Here is a 20610-nt window from a genome sequence, read left to right as displayed (position 1 = left end):
CCTGAAGCTTGCCGTTGTTGTCCGCCTCGCAGATCCATGAGCCGAAGATGAAAGTTGATCCCGTCGGGAAGATTATGTTGTCGAGGTCCATCGAGCTCTCGGATGCAAAGTCACCGAAAGCCCCTACTTGGCGCGCCAGCTGTCGGTGTTTCACCACTAATAGCCTACCACGGGGGTACCCGGGGCAGTATGTTCGGGCTTCGGCGTATGCTGAACTCGATGGTTAACGCAAGAGACAATTGATTTATCCTAGTTCAGGCCCTCGATCGTAGATCGAGTAATAACCTTACGTCCAGTCGGCGTTAGCCTTTTCGTTGGATTGATTGTGATATGTTGTGTTGTACAATTGTCGTTCTCTCTCAGGTGCCCTGCCCTCCTTTATATAGTCAGGAGGCCAGAGTCCTAGTCGGTTTACAATGAGATTTCCTAGTAGGATTACTTAATAGTTCTACTACTAAGATTACATGGGAAGAAACCTAGTTGGAATAGATCTTCTCTCTCCCTTGCGAGGTATTCTGTGGGTCCCGCATTGACAGACTGGTTTCTAGCTAAGCTGGGGACTAGGTTGGCACCTGAAGACTACTGTTTTGGACCCTGACACCACGTGAATACTTCACCTACTGTGAGGCTCGGGGACTCATAAGCTCTCTATTCGGCTCTAAGAGCCACCTTTTGCCTAAGGCATGGATGCTAAGCATCTCTCTTTTCGCTATTGAGGGACTAAGTTCCTCCGCGCTGACTAAGTCAGGGACGCTAAGCATCCAACTTCATTGCCCGAAATCTAAGTGGGTGAAAGGTCCTAATGGCTAGAGAGAGGTGAATAGGCTAATAAAAATTTCTACAACAACACTTAACAAACCGGTTAGACAATTATGAGGCGAAGCAAGTGTTGTGCTAGCCTACTAAAAATGCAAGCCACCTACCACAATTCTAGTTTCTATAGTTTCTTACCACACAATTTCTATGTCACTACATTAAGCTAGTGTGCTCTCAAAGGCTAACTAAAGAGCCACACTAACCAAACTAACAAGCTCTCACAATTAGCTACACTAAAGAGCTTGATAACTAGTTTGCAATAATGTAAAGAGAGAGAGCAAGATGGTTATACCGCCGAGTCGTGGAATAAACCAATCAATCATAAGAATCAATATCAATGAAGACCAATCCCCTCAGAATCAAATGATGACACAATGATTTTTTACCGAGGTTCACTTGCTTGTCGACAAGCTAGTCCTCGTTGTGGTGATTCACTCACTTGGAGGTTCACGCGTTAATTGGCATCACACGCCAAACCCTTAATAGGGTGCCACACAACCAACACAAGATGAGGATCACATGAGCCACGAGTGATTCACTAGAGTATCTTTTAGCTCTCCACCAGGGAAAGGTCAAGAACCCCTCACAATCACCACAATAGGAGCCGGAGATAATCACCAACCTCTGCTCGACGATCCTCACTGCTCCAAGCCGTCTAGGTGGTGGCAACCACCAAGAGTAACAAGCGAATCCTACAGCGATACATGAATACCAAGTGCCTCTAGATGCAAACACTCAAGCAATGCACTTGGATTTACTCCCAATCTCACAAAGATGTTGAATCTATGATGGAGATGAGTGGGAGGGCTTTGGCTAAGCTCACAAGGTTGCTATGTCAATGCAAATGGCCAAGAGAGTGAGCTAGAGCCGGCCAAACGGTATTTATAGATACCCCCAAACAATAGAGTTGTTGGCTCAATTATTGGGCTAACTACGCATTGACCGAACGCGTAGGTCATGTTGCACCGGACGCTCAGGTCCTGTATACCGGATACGTCCGGTATGGTGACCGGATGCATCCAGTCGCTACCTGACCGCCATGTGTCTAGTTCAAACTAAAGTAGTCATTACTGCCACACATTCACCTACGACCGGACGCTGAGTTAGAAACGACCGGATGCTGAGCCACAGCGTCCGGTCGAGTCTAGAGAGTTCCCAGGGCTGACCGGACGCGCTGTTAGAAAATGATCGGACGCTGAGCCTTAGTGTCCAGTCGAGTACAGTAAGCTCCCAGCCCTGACCGGATGCGTCCGGTCACTCCAGACCGGACACTCCAAGCGTCCGATCAACTGTTTCACTGAACATCGACTTTGCTGATTCACACCGGACGCGTTCGGTCGCTTTCTGTGGTTTAGCGCCAAGCCACATACCAGACGCGTCCGGTCACTCTGTGACCAGCGCGACTAACTCATCTTTAACTCTATCTTCTTCACCCTTGCTCAAATGTGCCAACCACCAAGTGTATCACCTTGTGCACATGTGTTAGCATATTTTCACAAACATTTTCAAGGGTGTTATCACTCCATTAGATCCTAAATGCAAATATAATGAGTTAGAGCATCTAGTGACACTTTTGATAATCGCATTTCGATACAAGTTTCACCCTCCTTAATAGTACGACTATCGAACCTAAATGTGATCACACTCGCTAAGTGTCTTGATCACCGAAATAAAAGGCTCCTTCCATTTATACCTTTGCCTTGAGCATTTTGCATTTCTTTTACTTTTTTTCCAAGTCCAAGCACTTGATCATCACCATGTCAACACTATCATCATGTCATGATCTTCATTTGCTTCACCACTTGGAGTAGTGCTACCTATCTCATGATCACTTTGATAAACTAGGTTAGCACTTAAGATTTCATTAATTCACCAAAACCAAACTAGAGCTTTCAGTGAGTACACTTCACCTAAGGTGAAGGCTTCAAAATTTTTACTTGAGCTCCTTACATCCTTCTAGCAAACCTCAACTTCGAGTGAGTTCATGCTTGGCTCCTAGTTGAACTGCTCGGATGCCTGGTTCAACTGTTCGGATGCCTGTTTCAGCTGCTTGGCACCCAATCAGATTGGTCAGATGCTTGATTCAACAGCTCGGCTCCCAGTTCAACTGGTCGGATGCTCGCTCCTGATGACCGGCGACAAGCTGAATTGCTCGGACAAGCTCAAAATGATGTTGCTCAGCGGATACAAGGGGCTCGAAGACTAGCTGTGAGGGTATAACCTCCGATACCCACAGAGCTGTACATGGGCCGTGCCACTAGAGGAGGCCCGACCCACGAGATCAAGGCGCGCAGGGCACGACATAGGTTGGCGTGCGCGGCAAGACTGCATGAAGCATCCTTGATGACGAATGAAGATATGATTGGATATGCTAGATATCGTATTCCTTGTAAACACATATCATGTAACCGATCAGGATAGATTCAACCGACCTGTAACCATACCCCCGAGCTATATAAGGTGGGTAGGGACCCCCTCGAATTCATATCTAATCTCATAATACTATCCACCAAAGACACAGGACGTAGGGTATTACGTCAAGCTGGCGGCCTAAACCTGCCTGATCGCTGTCTCTTGCGTTCTGTGTCACTGTCTAGTTTCCGTCACGTGCACCTCCACCGATTCATCTACTACCGTGAACATACCCCTCGGCAGACTGCCGACTAGTTTTCGTCGGCAACTTCACCGCTAGGTCGCCGCCATGTGTGCCTCCACACCAAATACCTCGGCGCCAAAGCACATGGCACGGAGACATGTAACATCGGCGCCAAATACCATAGCGTCGAGCCTAGGGTCCAGAAAACCAAAGTAAACCTTTAGGGGTCTATTTGTGAATATTTTTCAAAAAATGGGCTAAAAAGAAAAAATTCGATTCCCTTGGCTCTCTTTGTGAACCAAAGTCATGTATTTCTATGTCCTGAAAGTGGGGTTGAAGCTCTCGCCCCCACCCAACCCAATAAAAAATACATACAAAGATATGTGTTTGACCGAATTCATTGTTGAATTCAAGTTCGAAATGGCGTCATACATACATCAATTGAACTGTAGTGATGTATGATAATGGGTATTGATCTATATAATGTGATAATTACCCTTGTTTTGGAAATGAAAAAGGTTGTCTTCGTCTTCGTCCAGTACGCCACAATGCTCCCACCCCCAGGGTCTTGTCCTGTCCCATCGTAACAGGCATGAACTCCAATTTTTCAAAGGCTAGCTAGGAAACCAAACCTAAATAGGATTGTTTTGATCTTGAGTCTTACAGAAACCAACTTCTATAAACTTGCTTTACCGTATAGTAACTGCCACCTAAAATCTTGTTTGGATCACCCAATAAACAATCCTACAAGGAAAACCTAATTTCCACAAAACTAAAAAAGTGTGTATTAGGAAAATTGACTTATGACCATTTTTTTCTGAGAACCGGCGTAATGGATAAATACGACTTGGACGCAGTGAACATCTTTTTTCCCATCACCCTGCTTTTGCGGCTAGTAGGATCCAAACATATCTTCAATAAAACTCCCACTAACTTGGGTACCTACCTAAAGCTGGTTTTTCTAAAAAAACTGGTTAAAACTCATTCAACTAAAACATGTTTTATGTTTTAGAGACCCAAACAACCACGCAAAAGGCCAAACAAACCATATATGTGCTCAAAGCCGCAAGCCATATATAGAAAAAGCTATATTATTTGATGTGAGGTTGTGCTTGGATTTCAAAAAAAAAAGTCGTTTGTGGTTTATGTGTTTCATAAAAGTTAACGAACGATCAGAGATTAGTTGGTTATGGAACGTTTGGGGATATCCAAATCATGATTCTACCCATCATGGTATTGACACCTTGGTTGACACCGACATATATCATCTCTGCTCGGTGCCAACACATTTCTAGATGTCTACCCAAAATCAACCTGGGAATTTTCCTTTTCGCCGTCAAATAAATCTTAGAGGTGGACTTGCTTTATTTCTTTCTAGGTTGTTTGTAATAACATGTACATACTCCTTCCGTCAAAAAAAAAATGTAATTCTAGATTTAAATCAAATCAAATTGAATTTCCTATTAAGTTTGCCAAAGTTTATAGAAAATACCATCAACATGTCTCGAAATAGGTTTATCACAATAAAAAAAATGTTTTGTAATTAATCTAATAAGATTTATTCGGTATTATAAATATAAGTATTTGTTTGTATAGATTTTCTTAAATTTAAAATTATTTAATTAACTCCTGAAAACAAGTATTAGTTATACTCTTTTTATGATGAGTTGCATCCTTTTTTTATGAAACTTGATAGATCCATATACACGTTTGCATCATCATATCGGACTGTTTCCAAGCCCTATCCTCCGTCGTCCACCAAGGATAAGTTCGTCGATCACGTGAAAAGGGCCCTAATAAAGCAGCAGGTAGCGCGCATGGTAATGCGCCGCGCCGGCTGTCTCGATCATTTGTACGATGTACACACACTACACGGTCGGTTGCTGCGGCCTGCGGCTCTTCGTCACTTTCGCACGAGCTAAAAACGGACGGCCATGTAAACACACTGCACGGTCGGTTGCTGCGGCCTGCGGGTCTTCGTCCCTTTGGCACGAGCTAAAAACGGCTGGCCGGCCGTTAGGAATCCGGACCTGTACGTGGGGGGCCACTGTGTACTTGGATTCGCGACGCGATGTCAACAGTACACGCGCGCCTTGCATTGCTTGTGCTGCGTGTGCCAAATAAATAAGACAATTGCTATATGGCATTAGGTTATTTTAGCCTCCGTGAACAACCGATTTTTCTGGCTGAGCGATAAAGGACCAATGGACAAGGGGGCACAGCCGGTGAGCAGGCGAGGGGAGCACGGCCAGCGAGGGCGCACGGCTGGCCAGGCAGTAGGCGAGAGGGCGCGGGGCTGGTGGCACGGGGCCTAGAGACGACCATGGCGCGAACGAGGATATATGAGGATGAGGAGGCGGCCATGGAGCCTGATGGGAAGAAGAATGCACAGCCAGGGAGCCCGATGAGAAGGAGAAAGGGGAAAAAATTGTGGCTGGGGTTGGGCTCGTGGTAGGGTTGTTTTTGATATTTGACATATATTTCTCTGATATCTGTAATCCGTAGAAATAAAAGTTATGTTATCCCTAAATTACATCACTCTTTCCAATAAATTACATTGAAACAATAATTGTAAATATAGTAATAAGATAATGTAAATATAGCTAAAAGACATTGTAAATGCATGGCAAAAATCTGTTGTCTGGAGCTTCCAAAACATTCAATTGCCAGGTAGACATATTCACAAATAAAGGAACCAAAGGGGTTCAGATATAATAAGTATATGTATATGCGAGTGAGGACACTTGGGGAAAAAAAAGGGCCAAGCGTTCAAGTGTTTCTAGATCGCACTTTATTAATTTGCTGAATATGCTATGTCGTCGACCAAAACCCGGAAATGGCTTTTTAGAGAGGTACAGAGATAGACGACGTGTATGCCAAATACGTCTACAATCCGAGAAGAATCATATCCTCATTCTACAACACCGCGGGTGCACTCGTATATACGCCCTTTACACGCATAAGATTCAACGGTAATATATAAGCGCTTTTTGAAAGTTTGATCGTCGGGTGAATGATTTTTTAGTTATTTAATTAGTTTGGTGATATAAGAACAATTTGTGTAGCACTAGTAGAGAAAAGACTTTCAGTTCATTACATTAGTCTCGATTAGAATTGGGTCCAGAACTAATGTGAGCATTAGTCCTGGGTTCAAGTTTCTTGAACGTCAGAGACCATTAATCTCGGTGGGCAACATCAACCCAGACTAAAGGGTTTACATTAGTCCTGGTTGGTGTTACCAACCCTAACTAAAGAGCCTTGACCCTTTAGTCCCGGTTGATAACACCAACCTGGTGTAATGTAGATCCTTTAGTCCCGTTTGGTATTACCAACCCAGATTAAAGGTCCTTTTAGTTCCGATTGGTGTTACCATCCTGGACTAAAAGTCCTCTGACGGGTTTGTTCGAAAGAAAAACATCCCATTTAAAGTCACATATGCTGTATAGGTGGGCTGGAATCCCACATATACTTTCTTTGGTTTGTATTCTTTTGGAAGCTCCGGCTAATTTTGTCAGGTTTGGATGCCACTGGAATTCTCTTTGAAAAATAAGGAGATAAAGGTGTGATTGGTTTGGATTAGTCTTGTCCAATGTTAAACTTTATGCAGGATAACTCCAGCTAACATAAATGTATGTAATGTCTTGGTGTTTGGTTGTCTGACACGGGCAAGCTGTTTTTTTTTTGGTAAAAATGTGTTTGTTGTTTACATTTTATCATATATAGTCACCTCATCAATGTTATATTAGATCATATACCTCACGTTTATGGTAGAGGTAGGGAATTAAAAATATTTACTTTCGTGTGACCATCAGTTTTATGTAATCCGCATTGTCTAATGTAGTACTGGACATTTGGACCTACTTTGACTATGTGCAAACCCGCATAACAGCCTATGCAAGCAAACTAGTATGGGTAAACAACACTACACAAGTTTGCTATTCTATTAACCGACCAGTCAGTATTACGTTGACTTATTGATTTGAATTTGAATCTAACATATCACAGGAAAAAAAGTTTTCCTTATTAGTAACTTCTTAACATTAGTTAAAATTCAACGAAAATTCACCATGACATCCCCATTGCCAAGAGAATATTTCACCGCCCCTCAAAGCAGCAGGGAATAATATCTAGCAATATCCAAGGCTTTAGTACAAAGACTCCACGCAGTAAAGGTTTCGTCAAAATATTCCAATAATGATTGTTTTCTCCTGGCCTGTTGGACCCTCGTCGGCCACTCACTGTATAAATATCACACCACCCTTTGCAGGCTTGCAGCTTGTACTAATAAGGCACACAATACCCTGTGTTCACCCTGCACATAGTTCAAGCAATAATACTGGACATGGCGGCTAACGATTCCTTGGTTACTGCTCATGTGATAGGAGATGTCTTGGACCCCTTCTACACAACCGTTGATATGATGGTCCTATTCGATGGTACTCCTATTATCAGCGGCATGGAGTTGCGCGCTCCGGCAGTCTCTGATAGGCCAAGGGTTGAGATTGGAGGAGATGATTATCGAGTTGCATATACTCTGGTAAATTCATTCCGTGTCTATTAACTAGTTAAATTTAGATGCTGGTGATATCGTGGATACATGTACTATGTTATGGTGGATACATATTTGTTTAATTGATCGCAACACCATTTGCGATAACTTCGAATAACATTCTTTCAATATATAGGTGATGGTCGATCCTGATGCTCCTAACCCAAGCAACCCAACCTTGAGGGAGTACTTGCACTGGTAAGGGCCTATACCGTTCCTGGGGTTCCGAAGCCTGGAACTATTCCAGCTAGGAACACTTATCTAATTTATATAGGAATTATTCCTTCCTAGAACTAGCCTAAACGAACGAGCCCTAAGAGAGAAAGCCCTATAGACACTGTTGTTGGCACATTGTACCCACATATACTATGATACTGTACATGCACTTATGCTTCTCCACAAATTTTGATACAGGTCTCAAGAGAGATAAGGTATATGTTATGTACTCCATCTGTCCCAAAATAAGTGTTATTCTCGCTTCTCGAGGAGTCAAACGCTTTTAACCTTGACAAAAAATATACAAGAAATTGTTAATATTTATTGTACATAATTAGTATCATTAGATAGATCGTTAAATCTATTTTCATAATAAAGTTATTTAGAGATACAAATGCTGCTAATATTTTCTACAAATCTAGTCAAATTTAAGAAAGTTTGACCAGCACGAATACCATAGCAACACTTATTTTGGGACGGAGAGAGTAGTCCTTTAAAAATTGTTTGATCCAGTAATTTTTTGGGATCAGATTGCTCAATTCATTAATATGGATATCATATGGTAGTAACTTTCAACCATTTCATGTTTCGAGCAGGATGGTGACTGACATCCCATCATCAACTGACAATACATACGGTGAGTACACCAGTGTTCCCATTTTGGAACAAGTACAATGGCATGTCTATTTTTTTATGATTCAGCATGTGCGTGTGTGAATAAGTGGCTATTTTGAAATTCCGAGTGCATAAATAATACTCGATTTTGTGTATCCGAAAACACAACCGATCTCTATTCATATATTGTTTTAGTTTGATTTGCCAAATCACCCTCAACATCATATATAGCCACTCGATCGATCATCTCGATTAGTGTGTGTATCCGTGCAATCTACTTGCCCGCTTGATTATCATGCATGTCCTTGATTAGATAGTTCATATTTTCTCATTTCTGCATGCTTGTTCTAGTTTTATCTGATGAATCGAAGGTGTTATTGATCAATGAGTGCAGATGCAATAACGTGCAATGGAATTCAGGTAGTATACATAGGTTTAAAGTTTTGCTGAAATTCACAAAGTTTGGTAATTTCGGTGGTGGCCGATAGAGAAAATTGTATCCTAAATTGTATGTAATTAGTGCATATGAATATGCCCAAGCTATCTATCCCTAATAAGTTTTAGGATATATGAAGTCTCTCAACCCAACTCTTGAAACCGTATGAAATTCTATTGGGTTGAAGTTGTAATACATGTTGTGGGTCCATATGTCTTAGATCAATTCTCTTGGGAGACAATAATAAGAAAAAAAATACCATGATATTATGCATCGAGAGAATTGTATCATTCTTTTACATGACATGGTAGCATTGTGCAGTACATGACACTGCAATAAAAACTGCATTTGGAGTAGAGTTATATGATGTTGCACATGTTTGGATTAATAAGTTAAGCCATCATAATTGTTTGATGTTAAAAGTCAAACTTTGCGTGCTTTAACCAGCAACCAATCACATTATGTAATTCCGTAGTTTATAAAAAAAAATAGATAAATAGATTTGTTTTCAAAGAACTGTGTTGAGATGATTCTGAATTTGTCTCGGTTAATATTAAATTTTGAAGTCAAAATCTAATTCTAGAGTCTTTCTCCCTCGAAGATGCATGTTATATTGATCAGATGAAGGAATATAATCGCATGGACTCTGATGTGTTAGAAATTCTGGTCCCTTACTCTCTCTGTCCCAAATTAAATGAATTTCTAGAGTTTTTATAAGGACGGAGTGAGTACTTATTTTTGAAGTCAGCCACAAAATGATGGTTCCAATTTATATATTACATCTCTCTTCTACTCCAAACAGAAGAAGCTAATCCTGAATCCTGAAGGATGGTTATTTTGAAAGTGATTTTTTCCACATCAGCAGCAGTAGTTCAGAAAATGGGAGGAACTTAACAGTGAAAAGGAAGGAGAAGAATGATTACGTTATTTGTACTTGCTTAACTATTGGGACCCAAAATAAAATAATTGTTCGTAACTCTATCTGTTGATTCAAAAGTGTAACGATGATTATTATTGTTTCAAAAGAAAATAAAAGAAGTGTAACGATGATTGGATAGGCTACTAAGAAAATTTGGTTGACGTACCATCCAACATGGTGAAAATGCTCTAGAAATTAAACAATCTTCCAGGGGTTACCAGTTTTAATTGTTGCACTTCGTTACTATTAAGTACCCCTCTATTCTAAATTATAAGTCATTTCTTGCTTCTCTATATGCACAACTCTTATTACGTATCTAGACATGACTTATAATATATCTAAATGTATAGCAAAAATAGTGTAACTAGAAAAACTAAAACGTCTTATAATTTGAAACGCTGAAAGTAGCTACTGGGACAGATCGATCCGCATGTAGACGCTGATGAGACTGTTAATAATTGGATTTGCAGGCAGGGAGATAATGTGCTACGAGCCCCCTGCCCCTTGGACGGGCATCCACCGGATGGTGCTGGTGCTATTCCAGCAGATTGGCCGGGAGACTGTATTCGCGGCGCCGTCGAGGCGCCACAACTTCAACACCCGTGGCTTCGCCCGGCGCTACAACCTCGGCGCGCCCGTCGCCTCCATGTACTTCAACTGCCAGCGCCAGACCGGCTCCGGTGGCCCCAGGTTCACCGGGCCCTACACCAGCCGCCGCCGTGCGGGCTGACGATCTTTGATCGGTCATCGTCGTTACGTCACATGTACCGTGCATATATATGGTGCATTTTATATACTACCAGAGTGGTTACTCCTATAATAAATAAATCACGTTGCGTACGTGTACATACTCATTTGTCAATTTGAGTATGTTGACATACTAATATTAAGATATTCCAGATCTTTACTATGTGATTTTTTTTCAAAAGAGCAAATATTTTTTAATATATTATATAATATTTTGATAGTAGCATATAAAATAAGTATAACCATATACTCTAAGTATATATACATACTTATCATACATATTACCCTAGATGGTCTAATATGATGATATACTCCATCTACGTACACTTCGTCGGGCCATATACGTTCTAAATCTAGAGATATACACGTGGAAGTAACTACTCACTAGGAGTAGGAAACAATTTCCATATATATATATATATATATATATATAGACACACACACGCGCGGTATGGGATCGGTGACAAAACCGTCTACCGTCTACACGCACATGGAATGCATGTAATAATATGAAAATAAATGTATAAGTAGTGGAGGAGCGCGTCCGATCCGTATAGCCCTATACATTATTGTAGTTGTAATTAGCTGTTTGAGCATCCTGCTGCGTCAGATCAGGATGTATATATAGATTGGTGTGCTGCATACAGATAGATATATGGATATGCAATGCGGTGTCTCTGCCACAAGGTTACCGGCATATGCATGCATGGAACCATGAAAAGACCTTTGTAATACATCAATAAAAATCAGACCGATTATCTTTCTCTCTCTATGAAAATATTGGAGTAACATGTAGTTGCCTCTAGTTCTAGCTGTAATTCTGGAAAAAAAATTATGCGACAGTGCCACATCACCCTGCATTTGGTACAACACCGCCCTGATAGTTTCCTTGTGTCCATATTGAAACGCAGATCCCGTCCAAATTGCAGATACAGCCAGGCCCGAACGCTCGCCTAGTGTTGTTTGGCCGATGAAACCGTACATCAAGATCAGGTTGCCACACGGACGGGGCGGTGTCGCATGGTAATTTTTTATTCATGTAAGGACTGAGCCCGTGCATTGCATCGTGAAAAAAAATAGACCATAATGATTTAAGTTTACAAGTGTCATAGGCCTTGTTCGCTTGTCTTATAATGCGTACTTTTTAACTGGTTTTTTTTTCAGCCGAAACAGTATTTTTCTCTCGCAACAAATTAGCTGGAACAATATTTCGGCTTATTTTTTCAGCGAAGCGAACGAGACCATAATTACCTAAAATTGATGTGTTTGAGTGTAATAATCTTGACGTCATTCTATTTGTTGCCATTAAATTGATGTGCTTGAGTGTAATAATCTTTGCATCATTCTATTTGTTGCCATTCATCATTTTTTATAGGAGTTGATTAGGTCGTTCAAGCCTGACCAGGTTCCTCCAAGTTGGGAGTGACTGGGCACCTAGCCATATCACCCATTTTGTCTCAAAATTTTGAGACAACGATGCAAAAGTAAGACTAATAATACACACATCCATGTCCCAAGATCCTCTCATTTTTGCATACATAATATATCAAATAGTTCACACACCAAAGTTAAGACCAATAATATACATATTCATGGACTACACTCCTAAGCACCAAAATCGTGGCTCCACCATCATACCATCACTTGAATGCAGCAAATAAATCCGAACAAATAAATCCGCGAGAACAAGCAAATCTTAGAACAAATCGCTCTTTACAACGGATGCAAGAGGAATCATGACGACAGCAAAGGCGAGACAGACCTAGAGATGAGGTGTCCAACATAAAGAGAAGGATGACTACTGCAATTAGAGAACGACGTGAGGTTGAGAGGCATTGTCATCGCCGGCGACAGCAGTAGTGGTAGCGGCTGATTCAGAGGCGGAGGCATGTCTCTTACCGATGGCCGCTTGATGCCCATCCCAGTGTGGTAGGGGAAGGAATCAATTGGGGGAGCGGGGCCACGATGTCCATACACAGACGATTTCTCTGAAGGCAGTGGCGCTGCGCCGCAGGGAGGGGCCAAGGGAGAGCGCGGCGGCATGGTTTAGAGAGGCGTCTGGAGATGATTGCGACAACGTGCGATTAATTTTTTCCCGTCCTTAATCAGTCAATCATGGCATTGCCTTCCATATTAATTTTCTTTTCCCTCCTCAAGCATGGCATTGCCTTCCATACTGAACTGCTACAGCCCACAGTTTCTAGTGGACTTTTTTCTCCTCCGCCGCAGCCACGGTTTCTTCACATGCATAGTGAAAAAAAAACCGGAGGCATTCTGGGTTTCTTTCCTTTAATTGCGCCGGTAGGGAAGCGATTATATGAGAAGTTTTTGGTGCCGCCGGGTGGACCTGTGTCGAGGGGTGTTTGGTGCTGTCGGGTAGATGTTGACAATCCATATGTTTTAGTTGTATAATATAATATAATAAAGAGATAGACATAGAGATAAAGATATAGATAGAGAATATAGAGAAGAGATAATGGTTCTATTGATCCTTTAGTTAGCCTCTCCTATATTCCTCTCGCTCTACTGACATTGGCGGCTGGCAGCGGCTTACCATGCATTCTATCCCTGACACACTGCATAAACATGATATTTCTCCCGGAATCTCTTGATTGCCTTATTCTTGATCGTCTATCAAGGATACTCGAACTACCTGACCCTTTCTCACTAACATCTCGGCCATGTCAGTAGTCTATAAGGACTTCTTGGAATTTTTAGACGAATCATGCTAGAAGCAAAAAGTTAATGCTCCTAATTCAAGATGAGCCCGCTCTAGGTTTAGTTTCTGGATGGGCCGGCTTTTGAACCAACATCATTAAGGGTTTGTTTGATTCAGCTGTGAATTGTGTAAAAGTTGTGAGCTGCGTGAGCTATTTAAAATCTATTGCGAGCTATGCGTTATAGAAAAGTTGTAAATTGTTTGGTTGAAACAATTATGGAACTTATCCCCTCTCTTTCTATCTTCCTTGAAATAGCTGCCAAAGATCTCTCTATTTTCACCTATTTGGCAAAGCAGAAAATCGGAAAGCGGGAAGCAATGTCCAAGGTGCTACGAAAATTATATTATGTGAAATTAGTGTTTCTGAAAAAGCATGCAGCTTCATATTCCATCCATTTGGTTGTTCTGCTTTTTGGTTGTACAAACACTTTTCGGAAGTTGAACCAAACACAACCTAACTAACTTGTTGGGATATGCCCGAAATATTTACATGCCGAGATAGTGATCTCAATAATCTTGTCTCACACGAAGAAGAGGAGATTGCAATGGATAAGAAAGTAAAGTACAATAAGACCACAAGATGAAGCTGTACAAAAGTTAATTTGTTCTATCAAGAAATAATGGTGGTTGAAAGCATCTAGGCCCCTAATTTGGTTTTGGCAATTAATTAAGACATAATCATTGTAACTAACGTGTGTTTTGCAGCGATATTATTTATGTGAGGTCACAATGATGATGGATGTTGGGCAATTATGGTTTTCATGCCCTAATTTATGGTAATCGTTTTGGTTTTCACACTACTACAGAAGGTGTAACGACCCGAAGTCGTTCCAACTAAAACTCTCAATGACACGTTTGTAAAATGTCTTATCGTTCTCCTATAAAGATCCCTGGTGCTTTGTACGTGGACAAGGATTCCAAATTCTCCAATCAACCATATCAATTCTCTCAAGTCAACCAAATTCAACCTGAAGTCAACATCGGTCAAGCAGAAATCAACATCAAGAGAGTATTGTTCGAAAGATGCTAACCAATGTTATCGATCTCTCTCTAAGTGATGGTCTATCTCTTAGATAATAAGATTTGGCCCCAACGCTAAAGATCCAAATCTCTGGATCAAATTCTCTAAGTCAGGGAACCGACAGAGTGTCTGCTAGGATCTGAGGATGGTCCGCCAGATGTCCGAACAGAGACGGTGAGTGGGAAATGAGCTGTCCTCCACTCTCTAATGGACCCCACCTATCATATGCAAAAAGTGGAAAGGATCATCAACAGATTAAGCTCACACTCACACTCACTCTCCCATTTCTCATCCTCTCCCTCTCTCTCTCAAGAAAGCAAGAACAAGGAGGAACTAGAGAGAGAAAGAAGAGGGAAATGGGGAAGAGAAGAAGAAGGGAAGAATCAAGGGAAGCAAGATCAGCACTTTTTCAAGCTCAAGAGCATCTCCATCTCAATCTCTAGCCATGGTTAGCTCAAGAGCTCTCCTCTCATTTTTCCTAATTTTTTTTCTCTCAAACCCTAACTCCCAATTTTTCATGCATGAACGAAACATGGAGTGTGGTGACATCTTCATCATCATACAAGGGTAAGATCAAGACCAAGCCATTGCTCAATCTCTCATGAGTCTCCCCAACCTCTCTTATGCATTTTATGGATTTTTTGCAAGGAAAATCAAGGATGATCAAATCAACCTCTCTAAGCTTGAATTCAAGTTGCTCAAGTATCTATCCATGATATTGGTGGCCAGATGGTCACAAAATCTCAGAGCTAAGTTCTCATTGCCCAATCTCAAGATTTATCTCAAAAAAATTCTCATGAAAAAAATGCTTCACAAATCAATAGTTGCACTTGCTAACTTGAACCCAAAACCTAGCATTCACTAGGTTTGCTAATCTGATCCACGTCAAAGGTGGAACCTGCATCTTCTTCTAGAAGTTATGTGCTTCTGCAGCTGCTACGTACCCTGTCCGAGCTAAAGTTTCCCCAAGAAGCTTGTTCCACTTTACTTTCCGCCTGTATTGGGGCACATAGTTCTGCCTCCTTTTCTTTCCATTTGGATTCAAACAAAGCTAATAATTCTTCATGCATAATCATACCTTTTCTGGTATTGTTCCTCTCTCGACTTCTGTACGTGGATATGTGATGGAAATGGAAGGCCGACAAAGTATCTAAACTTCAAAGCTGTTGACAAAGATTTTATGCACAACAATTGGAAGGTATGAGTGTGCTACTCATATATAGTCCAACAGTGAAATATGTATATGTGCTTATTCAACCTTTTTTACTTTCTCCTATCTCCTTGACATTAGGCCTTCATCTTAGCTGTCTTAGGACCTGTTGGCGGTTCTTATCGACCAAATCCAATCGCCAAACCTAAGTCTGAAAAGGAGAAAACTAACATATTTTACACACGTATACCTTTACTATTGACATAGTTCCACTTGTATTGGAGATTCACTGTTTTACAGACATAAACGCAAATATGGTGGAATTTTTGTCAAATGGCGCAACTCCGAAAGCGTAAACGCAACATCTACGCCAAGGAACACACAGAAGGCCCATCCAACCTACACATATAAGCCAAACAACGGCGTAGCAGTGGCCCAGCCCATCTCAAGAATCGACCACGCGAAGTCGGTGGCAAGGAGGGCTAGCTCTGGTCCGGCTGCACCAGGGGTGTGCCCGCACCCCTGCCACCACCTCTCGGGTCCACTCAATTCTGGTGGTTGCATGGTGCCATGTAGGGGCGGTTTTGGATGGTTTCCATTTTTACCTCAGCCAAAACCGACCTCAAACATCTATAAATATAGGAGGAGAGCCACACACCAAAACACACACCACACTTGAGCTCTCTCTCCCTCCACACTTGTACTCTTTTACTATTTTTAGTAGTGTTTGGAGCAAGGCAAGCTTCATTGGAGAGCTTGAACCTCTAGGGGCAAACTTGGTATGAATAATATGAAGAGCTCCCTTATGTTCTTGTTCTCATTTTATCAATATAGCTATGCTATGAAACTAGAGCAAAGTTCTTATGTTATTAGATTAGCATATAGAACTTTATGCTTAATCCTTCATACAACATACATGTTTGGACCAAGAGCGAAGTTGAGGTGATGAGTTCTAATTTAAGTTAGTTTTGGTCATTATTTTATGGCAGGTTCGTCGTCCGTCCCCATGGTGGATGCTCTAGTAGAGGACTCCAGATAAAGAAGGATGTTCCTGGCCAATGCTAAAGTAATGACCGATAGCGTAGACGTGGTGTCTAAGCTAGAAGTCACCTTCGTTTGCCTCGTATCCTCCAGTTGAGGGGTAGGTAGCCAGTGGTGATAGCCCTGTCCGTCCTTCGTAATCACCATGTTCAGATACGACGTAGAGCTGTAGTCCGGCTAAGCTTGGCAGACCAAGTGTTCACCGGTGCCCGAAGCAAGTCTATAGTGACCAGAGCTATCTTAGCTTAGGATCTCTACCCCTAGAAATTCATGTATTTGTATGACTATTTGCTCATCTTAGCATAGCTATACAAGATAAGCCTGCTCCAGTTTAGGAATATTCTTTTATTCTTTATTCTTTCTTTTATCTTTATTCTTGAGATTGGCTTGAGTGTGTCACACTATCCAATATTTATCCTAGCTCACCCCTATTATGGACCTTGGTCTATTATATAGTCATGTTATCTTGATCATGTCCTTACTAGAGACCTTTATACCATGCCTTCCTTGGGGAAAATATAAATGAACGATACTTGAATAGCTCTGGGTGAAATGCTACAACAATATATCCATGCGCTTACGGAATATTTCTGTATGTGTTCTGAAAAATCATCAAGGTATTTCTTGGTGGCATCGCTAGGAAACATGAGTCTTAGTGATGTCGTTAAGAAATGCCAACAAGCATTTCTGGCGCCATTGCCGAGGAAGGCACTAGTTAAGAGAATCTATTAGGACATGTTCATGATAATATGTGCTCATAACAGGATAACTTTGCTTGTTTTCTCCTGTTGTGGATGAAAACAAGATAGTGTAAGAAAGTTTTGACTTGCCGACGACCTTCATGAAGAATCCAGAGTCATTCCTAAAAGAAGGCCTGACCTCATGTTGATCCTCTTTTCGCTACTCCGTCGGTAACCGAACCTGTCATCCGAACACCATCCATACCGAACATCATGGCCAACAAGACTCTGCACGAGTACTCCATCCCCAATGTTGCCAATGTGCCCGTTGGGCCCGCTGTCAACATGGGCAATGTGAACTTTGAACTGAAGACTGGCCTAATCACAATGGTGCAGGCAAATCCATTCTATGGATTGCCTAGCGAGGACGCCAACACACATCTTTGACACTTCTTGGAGCTGTGCGACACCGTCATTATTAAGGGTGTCGCACCAGAGATAGTTAGACTCCGCTTGTTCCCATTCTCCCTCTTGGGGAGGGTGAAATAGTGGTTCTACAAGGATCGGGAAGCTGTAAACATATGGAAAAAGTGTTCCACGACATTCCTCACGAAGTTCTTCCCGATGGACAAAACCAATACCCTTCATGGAAGAATTTCCATCTTCTAGGAGACAACATCAGAATTGATCCTAGAAGTGTGGGAGAGGCTGCAAGAACACATCCTTTCCTGGCCACACCATGGGATGGAAGACTGGTTGATCCTTCAGAACTTCTACAATGAGCTAACTTCCACATCTAGAGTCCACATAGATGTTGCTACAAGAGGAGCCTTCTTCTCACTCACAGTCAGTGGAGCTACGGTTCTCATTGAGAAGATGGTCTCCAACCAGGGTTGGAGTGAAGATAGGCTCCAAAAGCAAAAAGACGGCATGCATACCATGGAGGAAACAGATATGCTCGATGGAAAGTTGGATCTCTTAATAAAACACTTGGACAAGCACGGTGCCATAAAAGGAGCAACTTATGGTACCATCCATTCGCTCTACTCGCATATACCATGCGAGATGTGCAGAGACTTCAGACATTCGGGGAACGACTGCCTCAAAACCCAGGTAGATGCGTGGTACAACAACTACAATGGGTTTTGTCCACAAGGAGATCCAGGGTGGAATCAGTCGCACCCACAAAATTAGGAAGGTAACTATGCTCATTCAAATTTCGCAAATCAACCTTCCTTGAAAGAACTTATGCTAGGGCTAGCCAAAATAAACAAAAATCTAATTATAAATCTTGCCTCTAAACAATATTTTTTTGAAAATATTAATTCAAATTTAGAAGGCTTAACCTTTCCCTTCAAATATCAATTAAGCCTTAATAAAAAGTTTGAAACCCAACTAGCTCAGATTGCCGCTTCAATTCCTGCATATGATTTTGAAAAGATCCCAGGGCAACCCAAAATTTCATTTGAGAATGTCAATGCGGTAATCACGAGGGATGGTAAGTCCACTCGTGATCTACCATATCCTAACCATGAAGGAGAAGCCAAGAAGCACCTGGGTACAACCCCGAACCACAGGCTTTGAGCTAGCTTGGGGGAGGACCCCCACAAGGTAACATGTATCTTACACTCTCACTACTTTCTCTTACCTTGCATAAAAAAGAGAAATAAATAAAAACTTATAGTTCTTTTGTTCACTATTCAATGTTTTCACCTCCGTTGGATGATTCTTGTTTATCTTTTCATGCTTCCTCTCTCTATGCTGACATGCTTTGGTTTGGGAGTGTTGGTTATACATCTTTTAAATTAAGCATGGTGCTTAGTTTGAAGTTTGGATGTAATAATCATTCTTCTATATGCTTTTTAATTTAAGCATGGTGCTTAGGTTAATTAACTTACCTTGATCAAATTAGACATGGTGTCTAATTTGATTATTGAACCAAAATTGTTAAGTATAGATATTGGTTGATTATTTGGACTAACCCTTGTAGGAATTTATCAATTTCATAAGGGCAAGTCTTTAAGATGACAATAGACGTGAAATTCTATTTGGTGAACCTTGATTAAATAAATGTTAATAATAATAATAATAAGAACAATAATTTTTATTCCACTCCACATATGTGTAGTAAGAATGTTTTAGTTTCTTCTTGTTGAAATGATGAATAGTTGCTCTATTTTATAATTCATTTGTGCCTAGTCTATAACTTAGTGTTCTCCAAGATTTAAGTTTGTTTGGTAAAAATGTCTCATCCTGAAACTTGAAACTTGTGGGTTGCAAATGGATGATCCTTTTCTAAGCTGTTGCAAGTTATGATATGGTGAAAATGGAATTTGTTATTACTTTGTTCCAAGAGAAACTTGACATCTGGAGTTTTATTTCCAAAATGATAAAAATTGAAAAGTTCCTCAATGATAGCATTTCCTACCAAGGCCATATGACACTATACAAAATATAAAACCTTAGTCATATGCTGCTTGTTTTCACATTGAGCTTTGTCAAATTGTTGTGACCCTTGTTGAGATTCTCATCATGCACCCATGATCAAGATTCACGTACACCCACAAATAAAATACTAACTCTTACACTGAGAGTTACGCAAAAACATGCTTTTCCATCCACAAAAATAAATACTCCATTCATTTTACATGAGTCTCTCTCTAAGGTTTTCATATGCCAAAAGGGAGTATGGGCTATGCTAAAAAAGGAAGAAAGAAAAGAAATCCATGCCAAAGGGCATGGAAGAAAAAAATGCATGCCAAAGAGCTTGAGAAAAAAAAATAATCCCATGCTAGAAAGCATGAAGAAAAAAAGAGAAGAGAGAAAGATAGCCCATACTTTCGAAGGCAACAATCAAAAGAGAGAGAGAGAGAGTCATGTTCAAAGGAGTAAACAATATTTAGAATTAGGAAGATTTTTAAAAAAAATCCACACACTTGCACATTCTTGATCAAAGTGTTTGATTTGCATCTCCTAGGATCCGGTTTTAACTTAGCAAAATCATGTGATGCATGTATGCCCTTCTTTCATACCTACCCAAAACTCCACAAAAAGCCTTTAGAAGTAGGATGAAAAGAAAGGCAATATCAAAAAGCCTTTGGTGAG

At 41.0% G+C, this 20610-nt stretch overlaps 1 protein-coding gene across 1 annotated transcript; it reads left to right on the top strand.

Moving 5' to 3' along the window:
* The first annotated feature begins 7754 nt into the window (after nt 1–7754).
* LOC136491761 (protein FLOWERING LOCUS T-like) lies at nt 7755–10877 on the top strand. Its single transcript, XM_066488001.1, has 4 exons — nt 7755–7949; nt 8098–8159; nt 8774–8814; nt 10618–10877. The coding sequence occupies exons 1-4, from the start codon at nt 7755–7757 to the stop codon at nt 10875–10877; spliced, it is 558 nt and encodes a 185-aa protein (XP_066344098.1).
* Nucleotides 10878–20610: the final 9733 nt, after the last annotated feature.

This window comes from Miscanthus floridulus, chromosome 11 (assembly GCF_019320115.1).
Source record: "Miscanthus floridulus cultivar M001 chromosome 11, ASM1932011v1, whole genome shotgun sequence".
Classification (NCBI taxonomy): Eukaryota; Viridiplantae; Streptophyta; class Magnoliopsida; order Poales; family Poaceae; genus Miscanthus; species Miscanthus floridulus.
This window is presented reverse-complemented; position numbering and strand designations above follow the sequence as displayed.

What these genes read in the sequence shown, in the direction of transcription:
- LOC136491761 (XM_066488001.1), top strand. Translation starts at nt 7,755, where the DNA reads ATGGCGGCTAACGATTCCTTGGTTACTGCTCATGTGATAGGAGATGTC. An exon ending in TTGAGGGAGTACTTGCACTG is followed by an intron (nt 8,160 to 8,773) that starts GTAAGGGCCTAT and finishes TGTTTCGAGCAG; the next exon opens with GATGGTGACTGACATCCCAT. An exon ending in ATCAACTGACAATACATACG is followed by an intron (nt 8,815 to 10,617) that starts GTGAGTACACCA and finishes TTGGATTTGCAG; the next exon opens with GCAGGGAGATAATGTGCTAC.